This window comes from Protobothrops mucrosquamatus, unplaced genomic scaffold, assembly GCF_001527695.2.
Source record: "Protobothrops mucrosquamatus isolate PMUCROS unplaced genomic scaffold, P.Mucros_1.0 scaffold280, whole genome shotgun sequence".
In the NCBI taxonomy this organism is placed as follows: domain Eukaryota; kingdom Metazoa; phylum Chordata; class Lepidosauria; order Squamata; family Viperidae; genus Protobothrops; species Protobothrops mucrosquamatus.
The window spans coordinates 683,788-697,784 of NW_015386624.1; the positions used below are offsets into that span (position 1 = coordinate 683,788).

The window sequence follows — 13,997 nt, forward strand, 5'->3', positions numbered from 1 at the left end:
CCATGGGATGGTACCCTGAAAGCTACTGTGTCACCCTGCTGACAAGAAGAAAGAAAAGAGATAATTGGAAGAAGGGCGAGTAACATTTGAAAAGGAGGCAGCTGTCTGTCATCACAAATCTATATAAATAAAAATGTAAATGTTCGTTTGTTCAAAATCTTAAATCTCCGAAAGTTCTTCACCGATTGCTTTGAAATTCTGACACGTCGCATTCGAATACGCGCGTTTTTATATACCTACTGTTATATAGATGTCACACCTGTGACAGGTTAAAAAACATGCTTTTTTTGAAATTGTGAAATTAAACATATTACAAACGTGCGCTTTCTCTTTTCTTTCTTTTCTATTTAACCAGACTGAGCCACAGCAACGCGTGGCCGTGTACAGCTAGTATTAAATATTTCAGGAGGACTCTTCGAAGAGAAGCTTAGCGTGACACAGAAGCTGTGCTCGTTTTGAGTTCCTCCGCCAAAGGTATGCCGGGGCTTTGTTTCTGCGGCAGCGGACTAGCTCCGCCATCTTTTCGGAATGTGCAGCGATGGCACTTTGAGGCCAGAAAATAGGGCGACTCTTCCCGTCCCTCCCATCTCTCGCTCTCCGTGGAGGTCTCCTTCAGCAACTCGTCCCTTTCTCTCGCCTAAAACGTTTCCAAAATCTGCCAGGTTAACTTCCCCGGCTTCACCCGCCGTAATTTTCCCCGCACAAAGGCTGGAGAGAAGAGGCTACCCCGAGGGAAAACGTTTGCCTCAGTAGCTAAATTCTAAAAGAAAAATGCCTCCCTGTGGTTCATAGTAAGGTGTCTCGGTTTTCTCGGAAATAAAACTTAAGCCAGAATTTCTTTCTTTTAATAGGCATTTAATAATCAGAGTCCCAAATGGACGGCGAAGTCTCTTTCTTTCTGGATCCGCGGGGGCGGGGGGAGAGCACGTGACCCACCCGCTTTGCAGCCGCCAGGAGGTGCAGACACCCCCCCCACCCTCTTTCCCCCTCTCATTCTATCCTGCGCACGTCATTCCGTTCTGGTTTCGAGACGTTCCAGCCCGCCAATTAGGTCGCAGCTGAAGGGCGAGGAAGGGAAAGTAGAACCTGCCTCCCTCGTTACCTTCCAGTGTAACCACACCCCCCGTGCCTTGGGACACGCCTACACGCTATAAAATGCCCCGCCCGAGTTTCCCCGTAGCCAAAAAGAAGTTTTGGATCACTGGCGGCTTCCTAAACGGGTCGACTAGTGAGGAAGACTCTCGACCCGTTTATTTGAGGCGCTTTCCCCCTGGTATCCTGGTTTCCACGAAACATGGTAAGTGAGCAAAGGATTCTCCGAATGTTTTTTTTTTAAATTTATTTTTAATCGGAAGGGAAAAAAATTTCGGACTTTGTGCCTTGGGGGCAGTGAAAGTGAGGTTGCGTGAGAAAGGTAATCGTAAAAATGGGGGCCCGATTCGGCTCCCGCGACACGTGGAAGGAAGGAAGGAAGGGAGGAAAGGGTCGTCAGAATGGACCTAAAAGGCTATTTCACACAATTACATATAAATAGAGAATGCGGGGAGTGATAAAAAAAATACATTAAATTTTGCCCTGGCTTGTTTCTCCGAAGTAGCGCTCTACTACGCCTTTCACTTTCTCCCTCTCTTCCACGGGAGAATCGATTCAACTAGGAAGTTGTTTAAGCATTCAGACATCCCAGTTCTGGGCGGTAGAAAGCAGCGGCCCCTGGCGCCTAGCTCCGGCGGATAATAGCACACACGACCTCCCGCATGGATGGATGGATGGATGTTGGGGCGTTTCCTGCAGAACGTTTTGCCCATCTGGAGGTGGGAAGTCCGTGCGCCGGTTGCCCTAACTCAATTCCACCTCTGTCTCCCCGGCGTCTCGGTTTTATACATTTTCGTGGCTGAAAGAGTAGAGCTCTATCGTTGGTTTGCACGTTGCTGCAAACTGCTCCAAGAGAGCAGTAATCGGCCATGATAATTAGAGATAAGCAATTGGCGGTTTGGAGCTGAGAAGAACAGGCTGAGCTGTTGTTGGGCAGTCTTGAATGAGGGGTCGTTTGTGAGCGTGGCTGTTTTCTTGCAGACGTTTCATTACCCAAACTGGGTAACATCACGGGTTGCTAACGTCTGCAAGCAAACGGCCAAGCCCAGAGAGGCACCAACGACCCCTCATTCCAATCCTGAGCAACAAATATTCTCCTTTATAACATTTAATGCTGTATTAATAATTCAGATAAAAACCAGATATTTGCCACTATTGCAAATATTAGGAATTACTAATGTCGAAATATCTTGAGGAAGGCTCATGTATCCTTTGCCTTATTCTTTCCATGAAATGGATGGGCAACTTAAACCAACGACCCCTCATTCCAATCCTGAGCGACAAATATTCTCCTTTATAACAGTCTTGAATGCTGTATTAATAATTCAGATAAAAACCAGATATTTGCCACTATTGCAAATATTAGGAATTACTAATGTCGAAATATCTTGAGGAAGGCTCATGTATCCTTTGCCTTATTCTTTCCATGAAATGGATGGGCAACTTAAACTCTTGCCCAGATCTTTCCGATTTTGTACAGCATAGTAGTGAAAGAAGACCTTTTCGCTTTAAAAAAGCTACCAGTAGGAGGTGGCCTAATAGGGAATCTTTATCTTGTTTTTAGGAGCAGGATGTGACTTGATGCCTCAGTCCTGTGACTCATCTTTGCCTTCATTTTTCATAGATACCTGTTGAGTCATTTTCAGAGAAAAGGGAGACATTAGCATATGAAAGAAACTGAAGTTTCAAATCCTGTTAAATAACTCAGTACTGCTTTTCCAATATTTTTGAGTATTTTTCTACTAATAAAAAAACCCCTTTCCTAGGTAGTACTTCTCTATAGAAGGCACAGAAAACAATAAAAACAGGAAGCTGCAATGTTGCAGAATGACCAGCATTAGCACTTTGAGCCACATTTTAAAAGGCTTCCTTAACACCATAATCTTGACTATAATGCATTATAAAATGAAAGTGGCCAAGTTTGACCTTGAAGAAGTCCCTTTGTTTCTTGCTGTAAAAGGCTTTGAGAGTATTGCACAAAGCCAGTTACAAATAGGAAGGATAGGATTTCTGAATGGATCTGGTGCATATAGGACAGTGGTGGCGAACCTATCGCATGGGTGCCAGAGGCGGCACTCGGAGCCCTCTCTGTGGGCACACGTGCTGTTGCCCCAACCTTGCCTCCCCCTATGACCCCCTCCTCTCCAGCAGCCCCCCTGGAGAGTCGCCCCAGAGCGTGGCCCACACGGAGCAGCGCAGCCAAGGACATGGCAGCCAGACAGCATAGACAAGACACGGCCCTCACACCCCATCATGCAGTTGATGCTGCAGGGCGCGGGCAGAGGATGTGGCCACCATAGCGCTGCTGGGCTGCCTGGGCGATCTGTGGCGGGCCCTGGAGGCGGTGAGTGGTCCTGTGGGCAGGCGGGGCGGGGGATGGGGGTGGATTGGGGGCGGGGCAGGGGGTGGAGTGGGGGCAGGGCCAGTTTTTGGGCACTCGGTCTCTAAAAGGTTCGCCATCACTAATATAGGATGTCCAGGCCAAATCAAGTCAGGACTGCAGAGCATCACTGGATACCTTGCAGTGGTGACAAGAGTTTATAGAAGATGCATCTGGAGCATCGTTTAAACTGACATTGTTCAAATACTTGATCTGAGGGATTTTTTTTATGTTAAGTTTAGGCAAGAAAGTGGTGTTTAAGTTAGGGTTAAGATAAACTGCTGTTTGGCTTAGTATAAGCTGATTTTTTAAGGCTTGCCATAATTCTAAACTCTACAATATCTGCCATCTATTTGTAAGTGGTGTAGACTATATCAAATGAAATTATCTTCCGAATATTTTTGCTTCAGTTCTGTGCTTCAAGATACATAGGAATTTTGAAATATTTCATGGTTTTTACTGATTTATTGTCTACTGATCTCATGCCAAGCCTTCTAGAAAGATCCACAATTTTTAGAATAAGAAATCAAGATGCTTCATGGTACTCTCATAAATGAATATTACAACAGGAAAGAGATAAGTTGCAGTGTTTGTGGATATCTATTAAATCTGAAGCAGCTTCAGAACTGTACAGTTTGGGTATAAAGTAGTTAATCTAAAAGCCGATCCAGTTTTTAGAGATTTCAGGCTAATAACATTTGACACTCTTATACGGTACTAATATTCTGAGCTCAGAATTGGTTAAACATGATTTTCTGAATTAAAGTCATCAACGCCTTGAAGATCAAGATGGAGCCGCCCAGAATCACCTTGTAGGGGGGAGGTCATCCATACCAACATCACCAGTACCTATGTTGGTTGGGAATACTGGGAGCTGTAGTATAAGTCAGCTGGAAATGGTTGTTGGAGAAGGCTGAGCTATTTTAATTCTCGGGCTGTTCTCCTCTACCCATTTTTAGTGCTGAAAGATAAGATAATTACACTGCTTGCCTGAAATGACAAATATGTTTAGGTGGGTCAAGCCTGAGGATATTGCCGAATATTCCCTTTGATGCAGGACTAGTTAAAACAAGCCCATTCCTGCTAGGATTCCTAAAATAGTTTGCTCCTAATAGAAGAGAATATCTGTAGCTCAAGATTAAACTCTGGAATCCTTGGTGCTCTCTGAGCTTGGTTGGTTGCTTGCAGATGTTTCATCACCCAACTAGGTATCATCATCAGTGCAATACTACACTGAAACATCTGCAAGCAAGCGACCAGGCTCAGAGAGCACCCAGGAATCCTTTGTTTGTTCCCCATCCTGCAGAAGAGTACTGAAGTAGCTTTCATAGTAAGAGCCATGTGATACTGTGATACTCCTTGGGCTTTTATTGAGCAAACCTCTCATTATAACCTGGGTCACAATATAGCACAGTGATGGCAAACCTTTTAGAGACCGAGTGCTCAAACTGCAACCCAAAACCCACTTATGCATCGTCGGGTGCCGGGTGGGTGTGGCCCATTGGCTGGGCGTGGCCCATTGGCTGGGTGTGGCTGCGGTGGTAACGGCAGACTGAGTGGGACTAAAAAGTTCAATCAATCAATTCCAACTTTGCAAGATCTTTTTTTTCCCCGCGAGAAGTTGAAATTGACTGATTGAACCTTTTTTTTTTTTTGCACACTGCGGCGGAGGCCTAAAGTGAAAAGGTTTTATAAAACCCAGCTGAAGGCCTAGGACTGCCATAGGTTCGCCACCACTGGTATAGCATGTCCTCATTTTCCTCTGATTAGTAGAATTACCCTGTCCCTTTTGGTATGAGACACAGAAAATTAAGTCAAAAATCTATAAGAGTCCCTTTTCTTCCAAAAAAAAAAAATGCTTAGTTTTCAGTATTACCATATTCTATTTCCTTTGGCTTCCTTGTATAGTCTCTGCCTGGGTTGCCCTAAGTTTGCATGTTGAAGTCTGCCTCCGTCAAAAGTCCTCAACGTTCCGTAATGGCCCCCTCCAGAGCTGCTTGTTTAAAGTCATTTCTGGGTATGTGAATGCATGGAAAGACTTGTGGATGCTGCTGGTGTTGTGTGAAAAATAAAGCATCTGCTAATAGTTGATAAAAAAAAAGGGCCAAGACATGATGAAGCTCCTGGCCTCTTCTTTGCTAAATACAATGTGTTGCAATAGTCACAGTGACTCAAGCAGGTCTGAGTCCCACCCAGAGCTTCTATTGCTGATAAGAAGTGAGCAATATTGTCTGGGGAATACAGGGTTGCCTACCTTTCAGAGGACTGATTCGTCATATGATTTGTGCATTATCCTCAAGCAAAATAGGGTTTGTGTGTGGATTAGCAAACTGGACAAATCTTGCTATTTATGGATTATTCCACAATGCATTATGGCTTACTGTGATGTCTGAAAGTTGCTGAGGATTCATGTATGAGGTAGTCTTCCTTCAATCTGCACAAAGGATTTTGTACAACTCCAGGTCAGTTCCTACTATTCTCTGTCAGCAGCCTAGTCATTGGTCATGTCTGGAGGTTATAAGGTATAATTACACTTTCTAGGGTCTGATTTGATTAACTTGGGTTGTTGAATAAATCACAGTTGGGCAGATCACACAATATCTTAAGCCACGCACTGAGGTTTACAAGCCACAATGTTGTACAGTGTGCTAAGCTCCAATGTACGTTTCTTAGTTTTTGGTGTAGCATCTTGTAGGAACGTTAACTATTATCCATTGTATCTGGAAGACCTCAGGTTGGGAAAGGCTGACAAATTGTCAAACTCCTTTTGCATATAAACACATTCACATGCTACTGCTACTGTACTTGAGCTTGTTGTTGTTGTTTGTCTTGCTCAATTAGCTTATTTCCATTAATCTCAATGTTTAGTTGAATAAGATCTGTAACATTCATCCTGAATTAACTAACCCATGTTAAAAGAATTTTCCGGGTCTGGGATATTACACATAAATCAGTCACAAGGCACATTTATTCCTGAAAACAAAGAGGTTTGCTCTTGGGTGTAGGTTAAAGACAAAATGGGGTACATTGTTTTATAGGGGGACTGGTCCTTGGTGTGGTCTTGAGGGGCGGGTGTGTGTGCATGACTCTGTCAAAAGGTCGATCTTAGTTGACCTTCCTGGTGTCTGTTTGCTTACCTTTTGTTGTATAGATGGTGTCTGGGAAGCATACTTGTTTCCCCGAAAGTAAGGCCTACACCAACAATAAGCCCTAGCTTGATTTTTGGAGGTGGACCTAATATAAGCCCTATTCCAAAAATAAGCCCTAGTTTTGGGGCGAGGCACACTCCTAAAAATTGAATTAGGGCAGGGGTGGGGGTGTGGAGCTGCCCCACCTACCCCGCACCCACTTACCTTGCAGCCAGGCCTCTCCTTGCCGGCCCACTTCTTCTTCCGAGGCCTCTTCTGCAGCGAGGCCTGCATTTCTCAGTCACATGGCTTTCCGGAAGGCCTCTGCAGCCAAGAACCAAGCTATGGATTCAATCCGTAGCTCGGTTCTGCAAGAGTTCAACAGCCGAGCACCAAGCAATGGGTTCTGGAAAGGCGTGACTGCAAAATGCAGGCCCGAATGCAGCTGCAGAACTTCGGCCCCAGAAGAAGTGGACTGGCTGGGTGGGGCTGTCGGTGCCGGAGGTGAGATAAGGCCTATCCCAAAAATAAGACCTGCTGCCTCTTTTGGAGGCGCAAAAAAAATAAAAAAATAAGACCCGGTCTTATTTTTGGGGAAACATTGTATTTGTGGGTGTGGGAAGTGTGTGACTGAACAGGTTCTTTGTTTAGTTAATTACTCTTGTCCAGGTACTTGGTTTTGCTATTGTCAGTTGATAACTTAGCAGAGATGCAATTTAACATTCTGTTGATACAATGTATTTCCCACAGTTTCCATTCTCAGCGAATCATGGATTTATGTTAATGGTTAAGGGATAGCTGAGACAGTGAGAGAAAATAAAAGTTAATTTGGAATAAAGAATCTCCTGTGATTATTGTTATTATTATTATTAAAATAAAAAACTTTCCACACCCATAGTAAAAATTATGGAAGAATCCACTGCAAGCTTGAAAGGGCCATTTAAGGAGACTGATACAAAAAAGGCCGGGGGTCTTTTAAGAGAGCTGCAAACCAAATAGGTCTTCATGTCCATTGGCTTTATCTTATTCAATAAAGAGCACTAAAAATTTTGAGGGAATTTTCTTTTTTCTTTTTTTTTTACAATTTATTGTAGGAATGCTTCCACTAATGTGGTTTCCTTTGCGTGGGACTGAACCCTCCCTTCCAAGGCTGACATTTTTCAGCTCTTGATTGCCAGATTAATTCTTGGAGACACATTGAACTCCAAAATGGCCATCAAACGACCCCCCCCCCCCATTGTGACAGGCATCGAATTGTGCTCTCAGTTGCCTGCCCCTTTGAAAAGGCGCAGTGACCCTCAGCCCTTCAAACAACACCTTTAAAGCCTTGCGGTTTAATCTGATGTCTTGTGTGTTGTGAGCCAGATGATGACAGCGCCAACAGGTTTAAGCTGGTTGGGGAGGTTGGGGGGGGGTAGGAAAGGAAGAGACATTCTAAGTTTAGGATCAAAGTGGAGTTGAATCAGCTTAACTATTGTTACAATGATACTAGACTGCTACATGACCAAAGTAACTTTATTTGTACAATCAGGAGTGTTCTCAAATTGCAGAAAGCCTGAAGCAGCCGTGTTTTATTTCTTAAGGCAGAGATGTAATTCCAGCATTCTCTGCTGCCAGTTTTAACTCCAGTTTGCTTATACTCAAAAGTATTTAAAGCCACAATTGGACTAAACTTAAGGTGCTTTTCTAAATATTTTGGAAACGGTTTTAAATATCAGTACTGTGGCGTGCCAGTTTTAAAGACTTGACATTTGAGGGGGGGTGGATGGTTGTCGATTCTACTCCAGGAAAGCTTCTATATTCTGTACATAATTGCATCTCAGGATAACATTTGCTAGGCTGTGCTTAACATTCAGGTTCAAAAAAGTGTTTGGGGTATACAGGATGATGACTGCTGCATCTGACTGCAATACTTAAAGCAGTTGGTCATTTTGGGGATTGTGTGGCAGCCATGTGATTCTGGAAAAAGATACAGCTGCTTTGAGGTTCATTGAACAGGTATTCTATTTTGCCCTCTTGCACACAGGAGAAAGCATCTTTTGGAGATCGAATCTGAAGTGCTTGCAGCTCCCATATTTAATGACGTTAATGAACATAGCTGATGTAGCTGCAACTCCCCTTCTCCCCCCCCAAAAAAACCACCTATGTCATAATGAGCTGATGCTTTTTGGATGCTGTACCTTTTAAAAATAAAGCTAATGGCATTTTTAGTCTTTCCAGCCCAACGACCTGTGTTTGCATACTGGTATCTATCTGCGCTTTTCAGCTATTGTTGAAAAATAAACTGGAATACAACCTCATAGTTAACGCATTTGCAGCTTTAAGAAAACGCCAAGCTAGGTAAATAGGAAGTATATTCTGAACCTGCCCAGTGCCTGCTTCTGCCCGTGGCCAAATACAATATAAAAGAGTTCCTTAGATCAGGCTTCCCCATCCTGACCCTGTCCAGGTGTGCTGGACAATAACTCCCATAATCCCTATCACCAACTCTTTTTCATGCTGGGTAAGCCACATTACTATATCTACCTGAACTGGAAACCAAAAGTCTGCCTGGGCTGTTTATTTGCTGGCCAGTTATTAAATAATATAGAACGTTCTCGTTTCTGCGCTTTATCCAGCTTTCTTTCATTTCCAGAAGTTGCGGAAGAAAGTTATAAGGATACATATTGAGAAGCGGGGCTAGAAATTGTGGCCGTTGCAATGACTGGCCCTTAACCACCCAGTGAATTAAGACTAGGTAGTTGTGGACATTGGCTTGCACCAACATTTCAACCATAGCTGTACTTTTACTGCATCCAGACAGAGACAGACAGAGCTAATAATTTCTAGCACAACCATGCCCTTAAGTCTTGTTAATAGCTCATGCTTCGTGTTGCATGAAAACAGATGATTATTTATTGCTAGTTGGGACTTTCCTCAATCGGTGAGTGGTTTAATCATTGCAGCCCATTGTTAGCTGTGGTTTACTTGTTCTGGAATAAATATAATGGAAGTGGTTTCTCTCCACAGCGTGAGTGCATCTCCATCCACGTTGGCCAAGCCGGTGTCCAGATTGGCAATGCCTGCTGGGAGCTCTACTGTCTTGAACATGGTATCCAGCCAGATGGGCAGATGCCCAGTGACAAGGCCATTGGGGGAGGAGATGACTCCTTCAACACCTTCTTCAGTGAGACTGGAGCTGGCAAACACGTCCCCAGGGCTGTGTTTGTGGATTTGGAGCCAACGGTGATTGGTGAGCTACTTCAGTAATATTAACATTTTAGAAATCCTCAGTGGCAAGCAAATTAGAGGTTCTTAAAAAACCCCCAAACATTTCTTGCTCAAGTCTGAGCATTTTAAGTAAGGGACAATAGGTTAAAAAAAAAATCAGGCTTAGATCCTGAAGAACATCATGACATATCTGAATAGACTCTATTGAACTTTTTGACTGGATATATGATGGATTCATGTTTTAGTATAAGGAATTAATTTGTTCTAATATGAATTGTTAATCTATTCAATCATGACTTTAATACTCTTAACATACATGAATATCAAAAAGAAAAATAAATAATAAAAAGCAAAACAAATTAGAAAAGAAACAACCCTAAACAAACAAAGAAAATAAAAATAAAACTACTTTATATTTTATACTTTTAGTAGTTGTTGATTTACTAATAAATTCACCGCTATAATATAAATAGAAAATATTGTAAAATATCACAAAATCACTGACATAGTAACATTTACTGCTGCATCTGATTAGCAGAAAATATTGTCTTTTCCAAAACATGTCACACATTTCTGGCGGCCATTTCTTAATATCTGGAATAATAACAGATTTTCAGTTTCTCAATATGATTCTTTTACCCCTCCACCCCATGCTCAATAAAACCATAATTCCTGATAAACATTCATATTCCAAAAATGTGGCGTATAGTTCAGCATTTTATTTATAAAATCTATATAGTTGCCCATCTCCCCCAAAGGGAACTCTGTGTTGTGCACAGTAATAAAGATTTAAATGCTGTATTTTCCCATAAGTCTACTTATACATTACAGGTCATCCTCAACTTATGACTGTCCTGGAGTCTGCTCATTATGGTCATAAGTTGTGGTGGTTGTAAAATGAGTCATCGTGTAACTGACTAGATTTTACAATCTTTGTGTGTGTGTGTGTGATGGTCATTAAGTCAATTACCATGTAAAGTGAAACAGGACAAGAATCCAGAATTAGGAAAAGTTGTGCAATTGAACAATGCAATTGAAAGCAATTGGAATACACTGAAATTGATATTTAAGGTGCCTTTACTCTTTATTCATGCAGAAAGACTCAGCTACTTCCTCAACTCTTCTTCATTCTGTATTCTTGTCCTCTGCAATCATCTTTGTGCTATTTCTTAGTTTATCCCAGAAGTTCAATTCTTCTGAAAAGACAAATCTCTCTGAAAGGTTTCTCAGTAGATACAAACATCTTGGGGTTCACACACTGTCACAGCAAACTAAACAACACCTTTGTTCCTTCTTTTCACAGATGAAGTGCGCACTGGAACCTACCGCCAGCTATTCCACCCTGAGCAACTGATCACTGGCAAAGAAGATGCTGCTAACAACTATGCCAGGGGGCATTACACCATTGGCAAAGAGATCATTGACTTGGTCCTTGACAGGATTAGGAAACTGGTGGGTAATTTCTGCTGCTGAAGCAGTCCCGGGCTTGGAAATGTGAAATAAAGCAGAGGTCCCCAGCCTTTTGGGCACCAGGGACCGTTGCCATGGAGAAAGGATTTTCCACGGACCAGAGGGGGTGTGGCTTTGCATACTGCCTGCATTCTGAGGATGGAGCTTTATTTGTGCGGCTCACTTGCTGGCATGCTGCGGATCAGTGCCGGTCCACAGACCGGGGGTTGGGGACCCCTGAATTAAAGTACAGTGGAGATGCATGGCTTTAAAAATAAAAACCTCAATATTAAATGGGATAAGATCCCCTGATGCCATCCCCTAGTTTCACAGTACAGAATTGTCTGCTGCTTCTAGTGTGAATCACTGAATGTTTCCCACTTTCTTTTTCTGGTTGTTGGCAAACAGTTTATTCTCTTTTTAGCCATGATTTGAGTTTTGAACAGTAAATGTAATGAGTGAATAAGATAAGAGTGAAGTCATATAGAAACCTTGGTGTATTTGCAACAGGATTGTGGGAAATTAGTTTGACAGTAGCTGGATTTGAACATCAGGTAGGTCATAAAATGGTGGGTTTATTTTTGGTATAATTATAATTATTTCTAAACTACTGCTTATTGTTTTGCATCATGTGAGATGTCCCTCGTTTACTGTACAAAATAAAGTTTAGCAAACAATGCCTTAAACCAGGGGTCCCCAACTCCCAGTCCATGGACCGGTCCTGGTCTGTGGCATGCCAGAAACCGGGCCGCATAAAGCCCCATCCGCGGGATGCAGGCAGCACTTGAAACCACGCCCCCTCCGGTCCCAGAAAAACCTCTCTCCATGGAACCGGTCCCTGGTGCCTAAAAGGTTGGGGGCCTCTGCCTTAAACCATGTTCTTCCTAAGAGGTTGACCATCCGAGTCACCAAAAGAATTGCGTCTTACATCAGGAATTATGTTCTAATCTAGAGGGTTGTGGAGGAGAAGTATAAAGACTTTTATTAACAGGAAACAAATGAGAAGGCAGGACAATTCCTGAGCAGCTTTCTAAATGTGATTCAGTCCTCTTGGAAGTGGTTGGATTTAAGTTGCTCTTATTCATGATGATTGGTATGCTGGCAAGGGCTGTAGAAATTGGCATTCACTATCATATGGAAGGTCAGATGTTATGGTCTGTATCTATTTGGAAATTACAGTAGGCTACAAAATATTCTCAAACAACTGGAGGGGATTGAATTTCTTTTGATATTTTCTTGAGTGTTAAGGATGTTTTAAGAAAATGCTTGAAAATTAATGAAAGAAAAATCTGGTTCTTAAAATTGAATCCTTTGCTTTTTTCCAACAGGCTGACCAGTGCACAGGTCTCCAGGGTTTTCTGGTCTTCCACAGCTTTGGTGGTGGCACTGGCTCTGGCTTTACTTCCTTGTTGATGGAGCGCCTGTCCGTTGACTATGGCAAGAAGTCCAAGCTGGAGTTCTCCATCTATCCAGCTCCTCAAGTATCCACAGCTGTCGTTGAGCCCTACAACTCCATCCTGACCACCCACACCACCCTGGAGCACTCCGACTGTGCCTTCATGGTAGACAACGAAGCCATCTATGACATTTGCCGACGGAACCTTGACATTGAGCGCCCCACCTACACCAACCTCAACCGCCTTATCAGCCAGATCGTGTCCTCCATCACAGCCTCCCTGCGATTTGATGGTGCCCTGAATGTAGATCTGACAGAATTCCAGACCAATTTGGTGCCCTACCCCCGAATCCATTTCCCTCTGGCGACCTATGCCCCGGTTATTTCTGCTGAAAAGGCCTACCATGAGCAGTTGACTGTGGCAGAGATCACTAATGCTTGCTTTGAGCCAGCTAATCAGATGGTGAAATGCGACCCTCGCCACGGTAAATACATGGCCTGCTGCCTGTTGTACCGTGGCGACGTTGTCCCCAAAGATGTCAATGCTGCTATTGCCACCATCAAGACCAAACGCAGCATCCAATTTGTGGACTGGTGCCCCACCGGTTTCAAGGTTGGTATCAACTACCAGCCCCCTACCGTGGTCCCCGGAGGCGACCTGGCCAAAGTGCAGCGTGCGGTCTGCATGCTGAGCAACACCACGGCCATTGCTGAGGCCTGGGCCCGCCTGGACCACAAGTTTGACCTGATGTATGCCAAGCGTGCCTTTGTCCACTGGTACGTTGGGGAAGGGATGGAAGAAGGGGAGTTCTCAGAGGCTCGGGAGGACATGGCTGCTCTGGAGAAGGATTACGAAGAGGTAGGGGCCGATAGTGCTGATGGGGAAGATGAGGGAGAAGAATACTGATCCTTTATTGTGTTAATTTTTCCATTCATCACTCCTGCCTTCGTCTGGATTCTTATAACTGTCCATTGTGTTAAAGCTTATTAAAAGCCCTTTTCAGCTGAAAGCAGTCTCGTTTCTTTCTTTAGAGAGCAAGCTCTGCCCTTTCCAGTGTTCTGGTGTCAGCTGGGAGCGTGTTTGTTAAATGAATAAATGGTATGGTCTGTTAGCTTGGCAAAGCTTGAACGGCTACGCAGCAGGGTACATTAAAAATGCACAGTCAAGGGAAAGAGTGTAAATGTAGCGACTTGGTGACTTTGAGCACCTGAGCCCTCCTTGCAAAAGCACTCTGGTTCTCCCCAAATGCCATCCTGAACATAGCTTTGTGATTCCCCTTAAAATTCTGCAGAGGGAGAATTTAGAAATTGCTGGTGCTGCTTTTAACTATATTAGGGAGGG

The 13,997-nt window shown here is 43.5% G+C and overlaps 1 protein-coding gene across 1 annotated transcript; it reads left to right on the forward strand.

Moving 5' to 3' along the window:
- Positions 1-1,185: 1,185 nt before the first annotated feature.
- Positions 1,186-13,665, forward strand: TUBA1C (tubulin alpha 1c). The gene is made up of 4 exons (XM_015814743.1): positions 1,186-1,297; positions 9,610-9,832; positions 11,114-11,262; positions 12,588-13,665. The coding sequence occupies exons 1-4, from the start codon at positions 1,295-1,297 to the stop codon at positions 13,560-13,562; spliced, it is 1,350 nt and encodes a 449-aa protein (XP_015670229.1). The 5' UTR covers positions 1,186-1,294; the 3' UTR covers positions 13,563-13,665.
- Positions 13,666-13,997: the final 332 nt, after the last annotated feature.